Source organism: Molothrus ater, chromosome 13, assembly GCF_012460135.2.
Source record: "Molothrus ater isolate BHLD 08-10-18 breed brown headed cowbird chromosome 13, BPBGC_Mater_1.1, whole genome shotgun sequence".
NCBI lineage: Eukaryota > Metazoa > Chordata > Aves > Passeriformes > Icteridae > Molothrus > Molothrus ater.
Window position 1 is genome coordinate 13261249 of NC_050490.2, and position 20105 is coordinate 13281353.

The 20105-nt window shown below is 47.0% G+C and overlaps 1 protein-coding gene across 2 annotated transcripts in view; it reads left to right on the top strand.

Annotated features, from left to right (window-relative positions):
• The window catches only part of NTRK3 (neurotrophic receptor tyrosine kinase 3), a 218511-nt gene extending 198998 nt beyond the window's left edge, over positions 1 to 19513 (top strand). For both annotated transcript variants that reach the window (XM_036389613.2, XM_036389614.2), the window contains 2 exons: positions 2163 to 2321; positions 5201 to 19513. In XM_036389613.2, coding sequence (XP_036245506.1) covers positions 2163 to 2321; positions 5201 to 5386 — 345 coding nt within the window. In that variant the 3' untranslated portion in view covers positions 5387 to 19513. The remainder of the gene's footprint in view (positions 1 to 2162; positions 2322 to 5200) is intronic.
• Positions 19514 to 20105: the final 592 nt, after the last annotated feature.

Consider the following 20105-nt stretch of genomic DNA (forward strand, 5'->3'; position numbering starts at 1 on the left):
GCTCTGAGATCTCTTCAAAAGGGAGTTGACTGTGCTCCGTGTGTTGTACTGCCTGTAATCACAAATGATCTTGCAAGATTCAGGATATTGCAAGCGTAGACAGCTTTTCAGCAAGTAATCATTTTGAGATTGCTGGAAAACTGAAGAGTTAGTGCTACTTAAAGGAGAATAAAATAAGCATTAGCACAAAACAGTTTTTGCAACAATCAAGTTTGGTGTATGTCCTGTTCTGCTCATTACATTTCCTCAGAGCCCTTTGCAAGAAGGGGAAGCAACCTGTAAAAGCTGGGAATGTAGAAAAGAACTAAATTTGCGGCCAGGGTTTTGAAGGAACAAACAAAGAAAAACATATTTCCATTTCCATTACAGAAGAACATTCTTGGGAGTTCAGAGCAGCAAGCTGAGAACACACCAGCCAAGCCACCTCAAAACAGGAGGTGTGGAGCTGCAATGATCTTTTTATCCTCAAGCATCTGCACTTAGGAAAGAAAGATCTTCCTGAGACTTTTAAAAATCCTCTTTTTTTGAGGGAGGGTCTGTTTCAGAGTAAGGGAAAGGGCTGGTTTGCAGCCCTCTGAATACAACCCTTCAAACCTGAGTTTAAACTCTTCCGAGAGAAATCTGAACCACTCCATGCAGAAAGCCAGTGGAGCATCCTACCCCTTTCACACCCCATTCCAACACACCTCCCTCTTGCTTCCAAGCACTGCAATGTCCCTGTACTGACCCTTCCCCACACCAGCTCTGCTTCAATCAGTCAAAGAGACCTGTGGAAAAACCGGCAGCTCAGAGGAGAGCTTTTGTTTGTAGAAGAAATGTTTTCATCTGAGCGAGCACAACAATCTCATTACTTGGAATTGGCACACATATGCTGGAATCCTAGACAGCAGACACTGTCTCCCCTCATCCTTCGTAGGACCAGAAAGATTTCTGCCTGTTTGATTCAGCTGCAGTGCTACAAAGTTATTAGCATTGCTTTTTTGGTGTCCCTAATGAGACAAGCATCTTCCAAGCAGCTTCACAAAAGCACTTTTCTCATCACTGCTAAAGCCTTGGACACTTTACCCTCAGCAGAAAAAAGTGTGGAGATTTGCAGCCCTGCTGCTTCCAGCACTGGTTGGTCATAGCAATTAGCTCTTTTCCCACAGATGGAGCTTCTTGTGCAGAAAGACAGCACAGAGAAAAACTTGTCCTGCTCAGAGAAACTTATTTAGGAATCTCTAGTGAATCTGAAGGTAAATCCATCCATTTTGGAACTGTTTGCATGTATCCTGCAAGCCTCCTGTGTGCCTGCTGGATTCATGTGCCTCACAGGAGGGCTGACTCTTACCTGAGGAACTGCCTTTCCCTGGCTTGACATACCCCAATTTTATACACCCAGTTCCAAACTCTCCAAAGGGGTTGGCTTTCCTTCCTCCATTAATTGATGGGCATATCCCTGCCTGAAAGAGCCTGTTCTATACCTACAGACCACATTTTGCAGGGTGGTCTTGCAGTTATTTACATAGGAAAAGCAGTCTCTGAAAAGGCTTGTAGCACAGTTTTGTGAGCATAAAACCTTTCATGCAATTAGGTGATGTACAGATGCTTTTAGAGAACCTTTCGAAGAGGGACAGCCCTCATGCTGTATCTCTGGTGGATGCCTTAGAGTACTGAGGCCCTGAAATGCTTTGCTGAGCATTCTTGCTCTGTGTCCAGGTTCACCAGACTGTGGGGCTGGAGTATGTTCTTGGCATTTGGCATTTGATTGCCTTACCAGCCCATTTTGGGTGGAGAGGATGTAATTCATCTTGGTACATTTCACTCCCTGTGCATCATGTTAACCAGGTGGGATTGCTGGGTAAACCCATGAGTGGTGGGGGGGGACAAGAGCCAGCCCAGCCTTTTGGAACGGTTCCTTGGTGCTGTAGTTCACAGGGAGGCCCTGATTTTGTGCACATCATGTCACAGCTGACATGACAAGGGGTGCTCAGGCACCGGAGCAGGCTCCACAGGGAAGTACTCACTTTCAAGTAGCATTTCGACAATGCTCTCAGGAACATTTGTGTGATTATTGGGGTGTCCTGCACAGGGCCAGGAGATTGACTCAATGATCTAATTGTATGACCCCTTCCTCAGGACTGTCACCACTGAGATTTCGCTGTGCCTTTGTCCTCACCCAGGTTGGAGGACACACCATGCTGCCTATCCGCTGGATGCCTCCTGAGAGCATCATGTACAGGAAATTCACCACAGAGAGCGATGTCTGGAGCTTCGGGGTGATCCTCTGGGAGATTTTCACGTATGGGAAGCAGCCCTGGTTCCAGCTCTCAAACACAGAGGTACAACAGTGCTGAGACACCTCAGCTGAAAACTGCATTTTTTGCTGTCTCTCCTTTCCAGGTGGTTTGCAATGAAATTTGTACATGGATGGCCCCCTCCTTGGAACTCCCATGGTGAAGCCATAGGAAAAGTGTCATTTTCTCAGTTTAAGAGCTGGGAAAAACTGAGGCCTGCAGGAATCAAAGAGCTCTGCCAAAGCCACGTGCTGGCTAATCCTCAGCCCCTTGCTGCTAAGTTCCTGACGTATCTTTCATATCTTATAAACTCTTGGGGTGCTGCCAGAACTGGGGATACCCAGATTACTGCTGGGATCTAAGTCATGCCTTGAATTTCCCTGGTTTCTCCTTTTGCAGCTAAAGCTCACTGCAAGCTCCACTTTGTGAAAAATTGTTTTAAGCTTGATGTATCTCGTGTGGCACGTTTCCTTGGGGTTTTTGCCTTTGGGATATCTATAATATGGTTTGCCCCAGTTCACTGAGGGTGGAACCCATGGAGGTTGTCTGCCCTTGTTATTTCTTTGACTAGCAAAAGTTGCAGCCCACCAGGACAGGGCTGGCCTGTAAAAATGTTGAGGGAAGGCTAGCTGGGATTAACTGGGTATCACTGCTGAGGTTTGAGGCACATCAGCAGAAATGCATTGGAAAATTTTTGCTTGGAATAGCAGGAGGTATTATAGAAGAGGAAAAAGATGCTTTGACATAGCAGTGTGTGGGAACCTTGAACATTTTTATCCTACTGTGTATCTAATGGATTTCAGAAATTTCACCTTTTGTAATGAAAAATGTGCATTTTCTGCTTTCTGGATACAGATCCCTTAATTAAGTGAGTTGCAGAGATGGCAAATCCAAGGTGTTGCTTTACAGCTCTAATGCTTGCCCATTGGTGTGCTCAATGGGGCCTGACTGTACATCCCAAAGCAGCACACGCAAACATTTTAGAGGCACAAACAACGGAATCGACAGCGACACAAGTTATTTGTCACGCTATTTAATGAGCTGCTCTTGCATTTCCCTGTGAGGGCAAACACAAATACACACAAATGAGCACATGGAGCTTGAACACGGCAGCAGGCACGCTGGAGTGTGACAGCTCAGCTTTGCCCGTTCATTCTGCCTCAGTTTCCTTTGCAGGGCAGTAGGGCTGTAAACAACCACCCTTAATCTTGAGAGTGTATGGGTTTTCTACCATCCCTGGGATAAAATATGATCCCTGCCTTACCTCTTGGTGTATCCAAGAGGATCCACTTCTTTCTGCCTGCTGACCACAGTATCCTGGTGGAATACTCCTGTGGGAGGGAGCCACATTAGCTCCCATCAGTATTATTTTTCACAGTTTGTGAAGGGATGGGCAGAGCCTGTGTAGCTGCAGAGGACTGACACCTCCACCAGCTCCTGGATGCTGTGGCATCAGAGCAAATCCCTGTGGTGGTCCAGATGCAGTGCCAGAGCCCCATGGAGAGGCAGAGCCCATGGAGGGACAGGTCAATGCCAAGCTCCTGGCTGCCAGGACTGGACCAGGAGCAAGCACCAGGCTGGCTGAGCATCCCCCCTGCTGGGTGATGGCATCGGCAAGGCTGGGATGCCCACTCCCTCCTGTGCCACCTGCATGGCCTCATACCCCCACAGCATTTTCAGCAGGTTGTTCCAAGGCTGGGAGAAACCCTCTCTGAGCAGAGGAATGAGGCAGGGCACCACTCAGCCAGTCCATTAACTTCTCTCTGTGCCTTTCCTTTGCCCTGGAGAGACAGAGCCCAGCACAGGGCTCCTGTGCACGTCCAGCATGTCTTGGCAGGAACCATAACTCACCCCCTCCTCCCCACTGTGAGCGTCCAGCAGCTCTGTGGCAATGCAGGCTTCTCTTCATGCTGTGCCTTGCTCTCCTTGCTTTCAGCTGGTCCTAATCTCTGCCCTCTGTATTTATATGCAAACAGCACAGTGATAAGTATCCCTTGAGCTGCGTGGTGGGACCATTACTATTCATAAATGATAAACTCCAAACACCTCTTGCTGGGTGGCTTCCCTCCACACGCTGCCTGGGACTGGTGTTTATCTGCAGAGCGTGGCAGGCTGCTCACACACTGCAATGCTGGGACTCATCAGCCCCAACCGAGGAGGCCAGGCAGTAATAGCAGCTCTCTGGAAACTCATATTTCCCTCTCCTTTTCATTCATTCCTCCAGTAAACAATACACAAAGAGACTCTTAGGGGAGTCCTTTCCAATGGCATCCCTCTGAAGAGACTTTACTGTTATCCAGGACCTCACATTTTTCTCATTAGCAGCACCAATCTGACCCAGAATAGAGTGATAGCACTGTAAATTTTTTTTCTCCTTCACAGATGTGATTTGACATGAAATTTCATTATTTTAGTTGCTTTTCTGTGTCAGAAAGAGGGAAAGTATGTAGGAAAAGATGCTCTGAACTCTTCCTTATAAACCTCTCCTGGGCTTTGCAATGGAACGGACTCTTGGTTTTCAGACAAGAAAAATATCATTTCAGCTGTGCAAAATATTGCTGCACTGTGGAGACTTTAAGACTTTTTTCCTTCTTCATTTAGCAGGAAAAACTCACATCAAAAATTAAAACCTATTTCATTTGCTTGTGACCTCCTCTTTGGAGAGTGCATTGAGGTAGGTAGTGTCAAACAGGGAAGGTTTTTGAGATCTGAAAAGCCGCAGCTGGAGGCAAACTTTTCATGGTAAAATCATCATTAGCAACAAACAGGTGATCATTGAGGATGTGCAGATCTGAGATTTGGCTTCTCAGTGCTCCCCTTGACTAAATGGTGCCACATCAGCCAAGCAGTATCAGGCACAGGACATCCTCCATAAACTGCCCAGCTGGTATTCAATGTTTCTTTTCTTTCTTTCTTTCTTTCAGGTCATTGAGTGCATTACCCAAGGCCGAGTTTTGGAGAGGCCCCGAGTCTGCCCCAAGGAGGTTTACGACATCATGTTGGGCTGCTGGCAGAGGGAACCTCAGCAAAGGCTCAACATCAAGGAGATCTACAAGATCCTCCATGCTCTGGGCAAGGCCACACCAATCTACCTGGACATCCTTGGCTAGCAGTGGCCACTTGTTGGAAGTCCCTGCTCCTCCCTCCCATCCTTCCTTCCCTCTCCCCCTCCCAAACCCTTTTCCCCTCAGCTCCCAAGCAAACATCTTCATATAAACTCAAGTGCCTGCTACACATACAACACTGAAAACAAAAAAAAAGCAAAACAAAAAGCAAACCAACAAAAAACCCACAGAACAACAACCTGTAAAGCAGTTTGGCTTATATATATTTATAGATATCTCTCTCTATATAACTTCCACACCAATACAGAAAGAAGCTGCTGTTACAGAAAATTGTGAGACTATATATAAAAAAAAAAGAAACAAAAAAAGGGAGAAAAAGTACTTAAAAATATATATATAATTAAAAAGAAAAAAAAAAAAAAGAGAAAGAAAGGAGAAGGTATCTTTCCCCCGAGCAACCAAGCAGTGAAATGTAACCCTGCTGTGAGTATGGTTCGGGCAGCTGGGCAGGGCTCTAGACTGGCTATGGCAGCAATGCCATCCTGGGTAGGAGCTGCAGGAAGAAAGCCTTGCCCTGGTTGTATGATATGCACTGAATGTGTGAAATCAGTCCTCCCTTTTCGTCCTTGCCTCCCTCCCTCCTTGCCAGCCCGCAGGTGATGGGCACAAAGCCAGGGCAGTGCCCCTGGATGAACTCTCTTTTACCACCCCCTTCCTCTTAGTCCCTCCTCATCCCTTTCTGCCTTCCTGCCCTTTTCCTCCCTCCAACATTTCAGGACAATTTTTCTAATTTGCTGATTCTTAAATGTATAGGCTCTAGGCTTTTGAACACACAGTCAAAGGATTGTGGCACCTACGGGTAAAACACACCGGGTAAAACACACATGGGGGAGCAGCCACCCTCCTGCAGGCTGCAGGCTCCTGCCCCAGCCCTCCTCTGCCCCAGCCCTCTGCCAGTGCTGGGAGAGCAGCAGGACCAAAGCAGCTGTGCCTGGGACTCAAGGCGGGGTCCTGGGGACCTGGTCCTGAATCATCCCCAACCCACTCCAGTGTGTGAGACAGGAGTGCTGCTCACCCAGGGCATCACTTTGGAGGAACAGCCCCACTCCTCCCTGCCCTTATGGCTGTCAGTGGCCATGGGGTTGGTTAGTGGCCATGGGGTTGTTCCCCTGCCCTCAGCTGTCTGCACCAGGGCCAAATTGGCCCCCGGTGTAAACTTTTAGTGAGCAGGGTTGGATCCTTGCTCTCCTCATGGGGGAAAGGCAACAGGGTGCAGACAGCTGGGAACAGGCCTGCAACCCTGCTGGGCATTCGGTGGGGTCAGCATATCCCAGTGCTCTTCCCCCCCTCATCCTCTCCCCTTCCCCATTCCTGCCCCATGCCTCAGCCCAAGCCTCAGGCACAAGCCAGCGGGGGACAGGGAGGGGGACCAGGCTCGTGAGATGGCTGGGAACCTACCAACACCTGCCTGCAGCTCCCTTGCCATTCTCCTCACGTCCCCATCCCCTGAAAGGATTGATGCATCTGCCTTTGAGCTGTTGTGAAATGCAGAGGCTGAAGAATAGCTCCACAGGCAGCCCCGGGAGGAGGGGGGAAGGAGGGGAAGGTGCCTCCAGGAGCAGACGGCTCAGCGGATGGCCACAGCAGGCCAGCCTTGCATCTCAATGAGGAGAAAGGCCTGACAGGCAGCAGCAGGGCGTGCTGGGGACAGCCAGGGAGAGACAGCAGCATCCTCAGTGTGGCTGATCTCCCCGGAGCAGAAAATAATCCTGGCCTGGGGAAATACTCAGTCAGATGCTGGATCCTGCTTGTCCGGACTGGGCTGAGAATGCAAAACCTTTCTGGGCCTTTTTTTCATATGGGTAATGGAGGATGAGGGGGAACCTCAGCTTGGCAGCTGCTCTCAGGAGGCAGGGAACGGGCGGCACAGGCATTGTCAAGGCGATTTTGAGAAGGCAACAACTGCCAGCACAAAAATAGCCTGCTCGGATGTGGCACTTGTGGAAGGCAATGCAGATGGGGGAAGAGGGGACAGAGAAGAGATCTTGGTTCCTTCCCCATGGCCAGAGTAATTCATGTCCAGGATGCAAGGGGAGCTAGGTGGCTTGCTATGGCTTGCACTGAAAGGGAAGATCTTGCATCGTCTCCCCATTCCCCATGTCTCCTGACAATCAATATCTCTCACTCATGGCAGTGGCATGGCCTGTCTGATGGTTTCAGATAGAGGCAAGAGACACTGCTAAAGGAGGATTGTGGTGGCAACAGCAGCTGTAGGTTTATTCTGTGTCTGTGTAATGAGCAGTGAGAGCCTGGGGTGGGAGATGGTGGGTGGCAGTAGCCACGTGGGAGTGAGGACACAACCTTCCTCTGCCTGTTAGAGAGATCTGGGCTAGTGGGACAGACTCGTGCCCGTGGGGCCTGGACAGACTGCCACTGAACAGGCACCAGGTGCTCACAGCATCACCAGTGATGGCATGGTCATGGAAAGGCTTTGGGTCAGCACCAGGACTCCACACATAGGAACGCTGTACCATGCTGCCTCTCCATAGCAGGACCTTGCTCTTTTGGAAGAGGGTATCCTGTCTATTTAGGTCCAACTTTGAAAGGGGAAAAGACTGGTTAAAAAGTTGCTGGCCCCAGCCTGGTTCCCTTTTTGTGCAGTCTGCTTGGCTGAAAGGGTTGGAGATTCAGCACAGGGAGAGAACAAGCATGGCTACTAATTGTCCAGCATCTCCAGAAGAAAACCCTTTCCTAGAGCAGCCTGTCTCTTACCCCAAGTGGTTTCTTGCTCTGGTGGCTCCCAGGCAGTGTGCCAGGTTGTGCAAGGCCACAGTTATGTCCACCCCTCTCTCTCACTCCCACGTTGTCATTTATTTTTTGGCTTTTACACTACAAAGTCACCTACAGACACTGGTTCCCAGCTGATGAGATTCCCTCCTCACAGCAGCTACATCCTCCCCTCCTCACTTTCCTCCTTCCCCTCTCCCCAGCACCACCACCTTGTCCCCTTCACCACCTCTTTGTACTGGCACAATGACAAGGTGAGCTCAGGAGCCAAGGGTGACACTGAGCCTTGATGCTGCATGTTTAGGATTAGGTGGCCTCTGAAGAGAGCTTATGTGTCCCCAGAAGATGGCAAGTGGCTGAAGAAGGTGGTGAGATGCTCAGGCTCTGGCTGCTTTGCTCTAAGCCCCACCACGGGCAGGGACTGCCTTGGAGAAAAGTCCTTTTATCAGAGTTAATTGTGAACTGTTGCTCAGAAGAGCTGGATAAGCTGCACTTCTGTGCTGTGACATCTGCTCTGTTGCTGCTCTGGCCCCCTTGGCCTGTCATTGTTGGATGGAGATTTGTTGGGAGCAAGGAGAAGATTGCTTTGTGTTCAAAGACATGACAGAAACTGCTGCATCCCTTTTTGGCATGACAGTTTTGGAGGGGAAGAGGGAAAGCAGCTGTGCTGCATTCCTGGTGAACACCCTGAGACCTCGTTTCCAGAACCACCTTTCCTTGAGCAGAAGAGAGCTTCCATCAGCATGGACTGGGGATCTTCCCTGTAGGAAGAGGGGCTCTGCAATGAGGCTATGTGTGAGGAGAAGAAAAGCAGATTTTGGGGGAAATTCTCACACAGTATCAACATCTGAGTGTTTGGAGTCAAAGAGAAATGATTTCATGCTTCTTTATTTCTCAGAGAGATACTTTGCTATGCCCTGCCTCTACTCAGAGCAGAGAGCTATCTCTGCTGCCTGGGAACACGTCTCACCCAGCTCTGGGGCAAGCCAGGCCAGATTCCCAGCACATCCAGGCAGACCTTCCCACCACCCAGCCCCTTCCATCTGCAGTTTTCTCAAGGGACTTGTGAAAGGGAGCTGGAAGGAACACCAGTCTGAGCACAGCTGAGAAGGGGCCATAGGGTCTTCCCTGTCCCAGCTCCATGCTGCTCCCTAAAAATTAAAACTGTTTGCACCAACTCAGTCACCCAAGGGTGTCACTGAAGTGATGCTTTCTTGGAAGTGCAGGTGCTATTTTGGTGCATGGTACAGGTGGAAATTTTGTGCCAGGGCTGCAAACTGCAGGCAGTGAATGTGGCTCCAGCCTCAGGGTCTCATCAGTGACCTGGTTTGTTTTCTCCTGCCATTATTTTTCTTTCCACCCTAGTCTGTCAGGTTGCAAGACAGAAGCTGAAATGTAGCAAAGGGAAGATATGCAGAGATCTGCCAGACTGAAAGTCCATCCTGTCTCCCTTGCCCATCTGGCCTTTTTAGATGTCCCTCAGGGCATGGATTTTCGGGGGGTGAAAAAGTCTGAACTGCCTGTCCTTGGGTCTGCAGGGTGTTGAGCTGCAGCTGGGTGACTCTGGGAACTGTGCTGCCCAGACCAATGTGGAAACTGTGGAATGCCTTTAAAGAGGGTGCTTGCTTGAGAGACACCTCAAGCTTAGAGACACCTCACCTTAGCTCTGAGCTGCTTGCTTGTCCCAAGGAGTGGGTGGGACAAGGTGAGAAAACGTGTGGAGGAATAAAAGAGGCAGGGAAAGGGAAAAGCTGGTTTTAGAAGGCAACTGAGTATCTTGGGTTGGGAAATCAAGACAGATTTGGGGAGTGTGGTGTAGAATTTTAAGTAGCACAATGGATACAAGCAAAACCAAAAGAAAATAGCAACGTACTGCAGCTCCAGGAAAAGTTAGCTATGAAACTGGGCAAATACTGGTTTAAAAAGGAGGCAGAAACCAATAAAATCAAGGGACCGATTATGCAGGTGGGAAACAAAATCACTAGGCTTTGTGCTTTCCTGTGATTTTTTTTTTCCTCAACTTTTTCTCAAAAGTTCTGCTGTTTCAGGGGCACAGACAGAAGTATCATATGAGCTGTTTCCTTTCACGTGAAAGGCTCTTATTTCCCAGAACTCAAATGTGTAGGTTTTCTTACTTCAGGATATGGGTTGAAGAATGCAGACATGTTCACCACAAGCCCCCAAACCCAGAGGTAGTTTGGAACACTTGATCAGCATTCATTTGTGTGCCAGTCTGTGTGAAAACTGTTCAGCATACTATCCTAAAAAGTTTTTTAAAAATCTTTCTAATTTCCTCCCTCCCTGTGGAGTATTTACACCCTTTCCTGATCTGGCCAGGAATCAGCTGAAGCACTACAGCCATGGCTTGTACCCAATGTTTTTGTAACAGCTCTAGGTGTGTTGTCTGGTTGTAAGGCAATGATGAGAATAAGCAAGGGGAATAAAGGAGATCCTGGCTGTGATACCACGCTGTGGTGGATCCTCTGATAGCTGGAAGGCTCTGGACATCAACAGGGCTCCTCTATGGGAGGAGCTATGGGAGCTATGGGACTCAGAGGCACGGCCATGTCTTGGTGCAACACAAAGATTTTGTTCTCCATTTACATTCAATGGCTTTCTGATGAATGGTGGGCTCATGGAGCCTTGGCATATGGTGGTGCATCCAAATGAGTACCAAAAGCAGAAGAAGAGAAAATTGCCCCCTCAGCGCTGCTTTTCAGGAGTGGATAGACTTGCTTAACTCTAAGGTAGCTTCTCCACTCCCGCACCAAGGCATCTCTTACATCAGTACCCATTTAATGTTTACATAGCTGCTAAATCCTAAAAACTCTTTTCCCTTTGCTGCTGTCCTTGAAAGTACAGATATTGAGTTTCAAGCCTGGAGAAAGCAGGTGTTTTCAAAACATCTGTTCTGGCTGGCAGTGTCATAAATGACAAAGGCAGAGATGTCAGTCGCTGCTCTGGCAGGAATGGAGGAGCATTCCAACTCTCCTGTTCCTCTTTTTCCTTTCCAATGCAATACTGAGCCATGAAACTGCTCCCTGAGAGAAGTGGAGTCCTATTGCTTGCAATTTTGAAAAAGTGAACCGAGGAAAGAGATAAGAGACTGAAGAGAAGGAAGGATAAAATATTCCAGCTTTCCCCAACAGTTAAGTAAGCTGGTAGGTTGGTTTCATGTTGGTGGCTTGGGTTTCTCACAGACCCAATCCGAGAGCTCTTTTCAAACTAAAGGAATGACCATTGATTCCTCCTCCCTTCTGCTAGTCCCACAATTTTAGCATCTGTGCAAGGGGAAGAGGCATCACAAATCTAACCATTGCTTCCCCACACTGTCAGGAGTCCTCCACAGGAACTGCCCTCCCTCCCAGCACAAGTGACTGATCCCACTGCTGAAAACTGGAACAGTTCTTCTGAGGGGGAGTTTAACTGCTGAACTACTGGCAGCTTAGGACAAGGTCCCAGCAGGGAAGGGCTGAAATACCTCTAAAGAAAATCATAGCTCTGGGCGGTCCAAATGTCTTCTTGCATGTTTTCTCTTGCTCTCTGCTGGCTTCCAGCCTCTCCAGTCTTTGCTGCTTGATACTCAGAGAACTGAGTTTCTGCATTCCCTCCCTTTACTGAGCTCAGAGGATTGGTGAAGCAGTTTGATTTCGACGCGGTAGGTGAGATCAGATTTCTCCCTCCATGCCCTCTTCTTTTTCTCCCTGTGCAGCTCCTGTCCTTGCAGTTCTCAGGACTTGACTAGCAGAGTTTTTAAATGAAGTGAAAGTCTTAATGTGAGGTGAATCCCAAGACCACAAACAGTTTGGACTTCAAACAGTGAGAAAATTGGCGCCGGATGATTCCGCACACAAAGCAGAAAACTTTCATTTCCTGCAGGCAGGATGGAATTGACTGTTATATTAAGACTTCAGAAGGAGCACTGCCCTGGAGTAATTTCACTGCTGTCAGGCAGTGTTGACATCTAGATTAACCTCTGTGCAGTGAATTTTACAGCAACGCTCATTGTAATGCATGTGGGGTATCTCCTGTAAATCCCAGCTGAAGCCCACAGTGTCCCACCCTTCTGCACAGGAGGAAGGGTTGGGGAGCAGCTGCTATCATTTTTGACCCCAGCAAAGCGTGACTCCAACCTCATCCAGGCCAGTTCTGCTGAAACTGATTTTCTGCTGTGCTAAAGTGACAATAGCTCCAGCCCGTATTTTTTTTTCCTTCTAATTCCCCAAAGAGGTTTACATCACAAGGCTGAAATTTTTGCCAGTGACAAACAGCTCCCTTCATGTATCCAGCCAGCAGTACAGTCCTAATTAAAAGGCACTAGTTAACTAGAGGCAATTAGCTGCTTGCACTGATTAATTCCAAGACATACAATCCCCAAACACAAAGCTCTGATCAGATGTGATCTAAATGGCAGACAAACTCCCAGCTGATGTGAGATGGTGGCATCCAATCCTACTCACCAGCACACAGGCACACAGTGAATGCTGCCTACCAAACCAAAACTGCATGAATTTAAGAAATTCACACAGTTGACTCAGTGCAAGTCAGAGGACATTGCAAAAGAAGCCCTTTGGCTCCAGAAATGAATGCTCCTGCAGAGAAGTTGAAAGCATTGGCCTGACCCCAAGTCCTTCTGTCTTTTGCTGTAGGAGGAGATTGAACAGTGGTATTTCCCAGGCAGGACCACAACAGCTTCTTCACTTTTGTGCTGGCAGAGACAATCCTGTCTGTGGTTCTTGAGATGCATCTCTGAGATTCACTTTGTGAAAAAAAAGCACTAGCATGTAAAAAAATATGGAAAAGGAAGGGAAGGGTTCTTTGTGTGTTTTTGCCACACCTGCTTATTGATATATTTATTTTCCTACTCAGTTGTTGCTCTGCAGTCATCTGCAGGAGGTTCTAGGCAAGAGAAAAGCTATCAGGTGCTGAAGAGATCAACCACTAGCCCTAAGGGCAAAACCCCAATAGAAATCTCTTTCAGAGCCCATCTCTCCTCTCACCCACACCTCTTCACAGTAGCCTTACCATTCTATTTGCCAAAGGTTTTGAACAGCCTGTGAAGAGGTGACATATCTTCAGTTTCTCCTCATCTTCAGGAGGAATTGCGACATTTCTGTAATTTGACCCATCAGGAAGATTCCTTCAAACTAACATTTATTATCTCCAATCAGAATACAGCTGAAAAGGCTACCCAAGGTTATAGAAAAGGTCAAGCTCTTGCTTTGGACTGGAGTTTGCTTTGGAAGGAATTTGATGGACCAATTTAACCACCACAGCACATCAAAACCTGGTGGCTTCATTTAAAAAGTAATCAGTATTGTATTTCGCTTTAGACATCCGTGCATTAGTGTTCTGCAAATATGATTTCCTCTTTGTTTGCATTATTGATGCCATAAAATGTCAGACACATTAAAGAAAAAAAAAAAAAAGAGGCCAGCCTTTGGGGTTTGGAATGATTCTAGCTGAATTGCAGTTGGGTTACTTTCCTTTTTATTTCCCATGGCAGCGATGCACTGTTACTCATTCTGCTATTGTTTTACAAAGAGTTCTCAGTAAGTGTGTTTATTCAGCCAACCATATTTCAGGAAACACATAACCTTGATATTTTTTCCTGTATGTGGCAGTGTGTGTGAATGTGTGTTGGGGAGAGGAGGGGAGGTGGAGCTTTTGACAAGAGCCCTCCCATGTCTGGTAGTGTGTTGGCTTTGTGCAATGCTGCATGAATCCCTCCTGCTCAGGTGTCTGGCTTGATTTAACCTCAAGAACTGACTTTTGTAATCAGGATTTGAGGTCTTCTGCTTTAGCACTGCCCAGAATCTGTCATCTGCTCTCACCATTCAGCAGCCATCTGCTATCCAGAGAGGTTCCTAGATGTCTATGCCACAGAGATTACACAGTAATTGAGTCTCAGGCATGCAATAGAGGAGTTTTAGCTCATTCTGATCCTGGACCAGCAGCAAGTTTGCTGATTTAGCTTGGTTCCCACCCAAGGTTCACTGAATACAGTTCCCAAGACAAATACTCTTAGCTGCTCAGTGCTGTTTCTCACAGACCATTACAAGTACAGGCCTTGGAGGCTGTAGCTCTCTGCCTCACCTCTCTATAATGAATGTGGATCCATTTTTCAGTGATCCTGGGAATTTTTTTTAAAGGATATTCTCCCTCCTAAAATCTAAGAAATTCTCAAGCATTCTGTCTTGTTGAAAAGTGAAGAAATGAGGTGGAAATATCTCCCCTGTGTAGAGATTTTGATCAGTGGTAAAATTTCAGCTTTTCCTCCCAGTGACAGCAAGACTTGGGTGCAGGAGGAGAAGAATACAGTGGAGCAGTCTAGACTCAGCTAGGACCTGGATTGAAAAGTCATCTGTTCACCTACTGGGCCACGGCCAGTTTCATACAGGAAGAGATCCCCAGCTTTTCTTGAGCTTCAGATTCCTGCCCAGCTCTCTTGTTCCTACTCCAGTTCTGAGGAATGACTGTCAGATCACCTTCAGATCTCCTTATCTTCACAGATCCTTCCCAGGGCTATCCAAACAGCCCAAAGAAGTGATGACAGGGGCTGAATGGGTGTGTAATTCAGTGTCTTTCTCTCCCTTTTTCATCAGGGGCACAGATAGTGAAAGTGACAGAAGAGAAAAATTATTTTCCCCAACAGCAGTGATCCAGTTTCCTTTTAAACTCTGATATTTAAGATGCCATACAGCAGTACCTATAAATATGCCTTGAAATGTTGAATGAGCACACGAGTATATTTGATTTTGTTTTTATGCCTATAATTTCTCTCACCAAGAATTCAGCTGTTACTCAGCTCCCAGCAGGTTGTTCTGATTGCTGGAGAGATGGTTGGGATTGATTCCGGCTGTGACCTGCTCCAGTCCAGCCTCATTCTTATGTAGCTAGATTGAAACAATAGAAATCAGCAAGAGACTGAATTGTTGTTCCTGTGAAACTGAACCCTCTGTGCAACTCCAGGCTAAATGTAGAAGGCGTTGATGACCCACAACTTTGAACTCAGTAAAGGCTGCAGGTACTGAGAGGCACTGAACAGAGGTTAGGAACAGAACGGCGGGAGAGAGAGAAATGCTACAAGAGGAAAAAAAAAACCAAATCAACAAACATTACATCAGAAAAGACAGTGGTTGGTTGACAATATAAGAAAATCCACTGCTGTACATGAGAAAAGACACAGAATACTCACCCTGGTAACCAAGAACATTGGCCACCAGGACAAGAGCAGCTCAAACCTCCTCTCACTTTTAATTTCCTTTTTCTCCTTCTTCTGCTAATACAGAACAAATCCTGGCTTATGGCCTTCCAGGAAACTGAAATTAAGAGGCAGATTTGGGAGAGGATGAGTGGGACTGGATCGTGCTGGATTGTACAACAGCTTTATAGCCCAGCACCTCTCAGTAGCAAGTGCCTGGTCTGCCCTGTCTGCCCTTTCTTTGATTTTTTTTTTTTAATTATAACCCTTAATTGCTTCAAGTAGTGTTCACAAACAGCCTACAATAGTTCAGTCCCCAATCTCTTGGTAAGATGGAGATTTCAGCAGACGGACAGACGTCGTGAGCGGCGTCCCTGCAGATCAGCACCGCGGACAGCGGCACCGGCCCGGCCGCCGCTGGAGCAGGAACCCCGCCTTCCATGGGGGAGCACCACTTCTGAAGGAATCGTGCCCACACTGCCCAGGGAACTGCTGTCCCACCCTTCGTTCCTTTCTCCCATGTCTTTTTCCAGTGTGAAATCATTATCTGGGATCTTGTTTTCCAGTGATGGAGGAGGGATGGTTTAAAACACAAACCAATCAGTCCGACGCAAGAGAGAACCATTTTTTCCTTCAGAGTTAAACTCTCTGCCCCACTTTTTCCTGCACTGGTGTTCCACCTGCGAAGGCTCCATCTCTAATTTGGATTGTGAAAGGTTCTTATCTTCTCATCCATTGAGACAGTTTGACAAATGGAGAGATATTACGCTGGTAGCCCTTTAGAAACAGAATCCTTATTTTATTGGAAGCATCATGTGATTGAGATTTCAGCCATCAATTGCATTTACTGTTGGTAAAGGGCAAACAGACAAATCTCTTGGAAAATTGCAAGTAAGGGACATATAAATGACACTGTGGCCACTGGAAGTTATGTTCACAAAAAAAAAGAAAAACGAAGAAGCCACATTACTGAATAGTAGAGGGTTGTCAGAATCATAGAATGGTTTGGGTAGGAAGAAACCTTAAAAATCACCTAGTTTCAACACCCCTACCATGGACAGGCATATTTTCCACCCAACTAGGTTGCACAAAGCCCTGTCCATCCTGGCCTTGAAGAGACAGACAAAGATGAAGAGCTACAAAGACACCAACAGGCAGAGCCCCAAATGGAGAAGCAGTCTTATTTCACAGATTAAAAAAAGGAAAGTGTCTCAGCACTCATCTTGCTCAGCCTGCATATTTGGGAATTCATTCCACAGGTATTCCTGGATCACACTAAGGAAGCTATACCCTCAAATTAGGGTTGAATATCTCCTGGACCTATCCATCCTGGTGAGAAGCTGTTGGGCAGGAGCATGCAGGCTCATTAACATGCCTGAAAAATTTAGTGTGAAGAAGAAGAGCCAGAAAAGTAGGCCAGAAAGTTGGGCTATTCCCCCCACTCAACATATGCTGCTTTCTAGAAGCACTTTTCTCTGTATCCCACCTCCCACACACTCCCCAGCTGTGACTGGAAGTTACTACAATGGGACATGTGGATGGACACTCAGAGACAGAGAGGACTGGAAGTGTCTGAGACACAAGTCTTCAAAACTTGTAAGTAGCAATACTGAAAATGAGGGGTTAAGGCCAGACTTGTGGTGCTTAGGGCTGTCTGGGAGTCAGAAAGGATAAGCTTGCAAGGGATGGCAAAGATAATTTAATAAGGGGCTTGGAGAACAAATGATGCTAAGATGAGGGATCAAAGAATCCTACTGGGACACAGGGAGAAGAAGGAAATGGACAAGGACTTGATTGCCAGTGAAGGGTCAGTGATCAAGAGGGTGGTGAAAGTCAGATAGGACCTGTGGTGAAGCAGAGGACAGCCCTGGTTGGGGAAGAACTATAGATGTGAGGAAAGAGTCCCTACAGAATGATGTGTGCTCATCTGAGTGGGTCCTGAAGGTTTCTCCAAACCTTCAGTTCTGCTGGGCTTCCTCCAGGCCCACAATTTCTGCTTCAAACCCAACAAACACCATAAGTTTAACTGCATTCATTTTGCTCTCTGACAGCTCTGGTTTCAGTACTAACAGTCTAAATTGTTTTAGTTCCCCCCAATCCTCCTGTTCAACCCCCACAACCAGCTAATTCCTTGTGTGAAGGAGAATTGGCTTTTTTTTTAAGTTTTCTATTATTTTTTCCCAGAAGTGTCCATTAAATTTTCAGCTAAACTGGAAGGCAATTTTTTGCATGAGAGCTTTACATTGATAGGCTTAAAGCAGAAAAAAAAAAAAAAGACACTAAATTACCTCCCCCTCCCCCACCATGTCTTAATGAAGTGCTGTTTTACATAAGTTATTTCAAGAGAAATGAAGTATTTTTGGGCAGGCAAGAAATCAACATTTATTTAGGTTTCCAGGAGCGTTGCAACTCCCTCTGAATCTTCTGAGTCAGGCAAGGAGGCAAGTTTTCCCCAGGTAAAGACTGAGGGTACACAACCTTCTTGGCTGAAGGCTGTCTTGGGGTCTTCAGGCTGTGCTTGGGAATGTTTTTAGGGGCTGCACTGGTTCCTTGCCTCTGGTAATTTCTCTAAGGTTTGTGTATTGAAGCAGTGCTGTCTATCAGGGGGTTGTGTGGCAGCGTGATGGCCTAGGCAGAAAAATCACTCTGATTTCTTGTGCTGGCTTCAAAAAAAACCCCATGCACCTTCCAGAAATCTGCAAGGGTAGACTTAATTTCCAGGCAACTGCTCCTCCTCCCAGCTGAAGTGCCCTTCAGCAGTGCAGGCAGGCCTGGCCCCAGAAGGTGCAGCTCCAGAGCTCACTCTGGCAGGTACCAGAGTACCTCTCTGGTACTGAGACGGGGATGGGGCTACAGCTCAGAGCAAAGACATTTTGATGGCATTTGTGTTGTTACTATTATTTAAACCAGCTTATTTTAATCTCTGCTAATGTCACGGAAAGACTGCATGAGCAGAGAACAATCCCTCTGGTGATCTATATGTTGAATTGATTTCTATTTTTTTGGCATACTTTTTTTACACTATGCACCAATCCACATTTGCTTAGTCTGGGGCTTCTTTTGCACCTTTTGAGTCGTATTTGCCATTTTGCAAGTGAATTGATGGTTCTCAACCTTCTCCAAACTGCAGTTTCCCCTTCTCCAAAGCAAAATTCACCATTTTCTCCTGCTGGGAACAAGCCAGGTTATCCCTTCAGGGAGAATCTGGTGAGAGCAAGAAAGCTGTGATCTCTGCCTGCCCACCCCACCTCCACTGGCTCCAACTCAGAGGATGAGGAACTCTGACCTGAGTTTTGGCCAAGGTAGGGTCCCTGCTTGTCCCTTACCTGCCACATCATGTTCATCGAGCTACCCTGGAAGGGGATGACTGATACAGCTTTAGTCACACTGACATGAAGAGTTTTTAAATTAAGAATTTGCAGTGAGGTCCAGGGACCTGTTAAAGTGCTGAGGTATTTACCCTCCCCAGACCTTCCCTTCCTTCCTGCCCTGCTTTGGCCCTCCTCTCTCCCCAGCCTTGAAATGAAACAGAAAATTATTTTTTTAAAACTGTGTCAATAATTTATGTTTAGTATAAAGGATGATTTAATGGCATCACCAAAGGTCATTTTTTTCATCTCCATGTTACTACCCCAGCCCCAGAGGCTGTGCATCCCCTCTTTCCCATAACTCCACTGCCCTCCCTTTCATCCACCTCACCCATCCTCTGTCACCACCCACCCCAGCGTTCCACTCTCCCGACACCCGCTTCAGGTTCAGCCGATGGAGAACAGAGATTTCAAACTGAAACCTCCACTCCAGACCACCCCCAACTGAAACCATCTCCACCCTGAAAACAGTCAGTTGCTGCAAACGACAGGCAGACTCATTTCTTGAACTATGTAAGGTTTTTTTTAAAGCCTTTTATACCTATTTCCGTGTGCGCGTGCGTGCACCGAGTGTGCACAGTGGTACCTGTGTGCACAGAGGCACACGAATCTCTCTCTCAAGTATAAATATATTGTATGTTAGAGCTGTAAATACTCCTTGGTCATGTGTCTATGTCTTCTTCAAGGTATCATATCCTCAGTGTTACGTTAACAACTCCATTTATTGATTGATGAAACTATGTGTAGACCTGTACCCTCCTGACATAGTTTATGTAGCTCTCTCTTCTCAAATAAAGTACAAAACTACCACCAGCAGGTCCTCCTCTCCTCTTTGTTCTGTGTTGAGCATTCAGCTTTAATTCATAGAAGCCTGACACTTAAAATTTATGCAGTTTTCAGATATCCCAAGAGTACAGAAACTGTCACATGATGTTTTAGGAATTTTATTTGCTGGTCAGGCCAGTAGGTACAATGCTGTCCCACCTGCAGTAAATGATGATCTCTGTACTGATCCGATTCATCCTTCCCACCTACCTCCAGCTGCAGTCTGCACCAATCACAGCTCCCTTCATCCTGGTAGAGACAGCAGGAGTCCATCCTCCTCCTCCCCTTTTGGTGGATCTCTGCACCATTACATCAACCAGCCCTCTCAGAGGGCAGAAATTTCCTCTTGGCTTAGAAGGACCCTGTCTCTTCCCTGTCATGTTGTTGGCTTGTTGCTGCTTGGATTGCTCAGCACCCAAACTCAGCTCCAATCTTGGGGCTAGGAACAAATCTCAGGATTATGGCAAAATCCACTGCTGTCATTTGTTTCCCCTTGATTCCAGGCTTCATGCTGAAATCACAGGAACCAGAGGATATTTACCATTGCAAGCTGAAAAAATGCCTCTTTGCACAGATACAC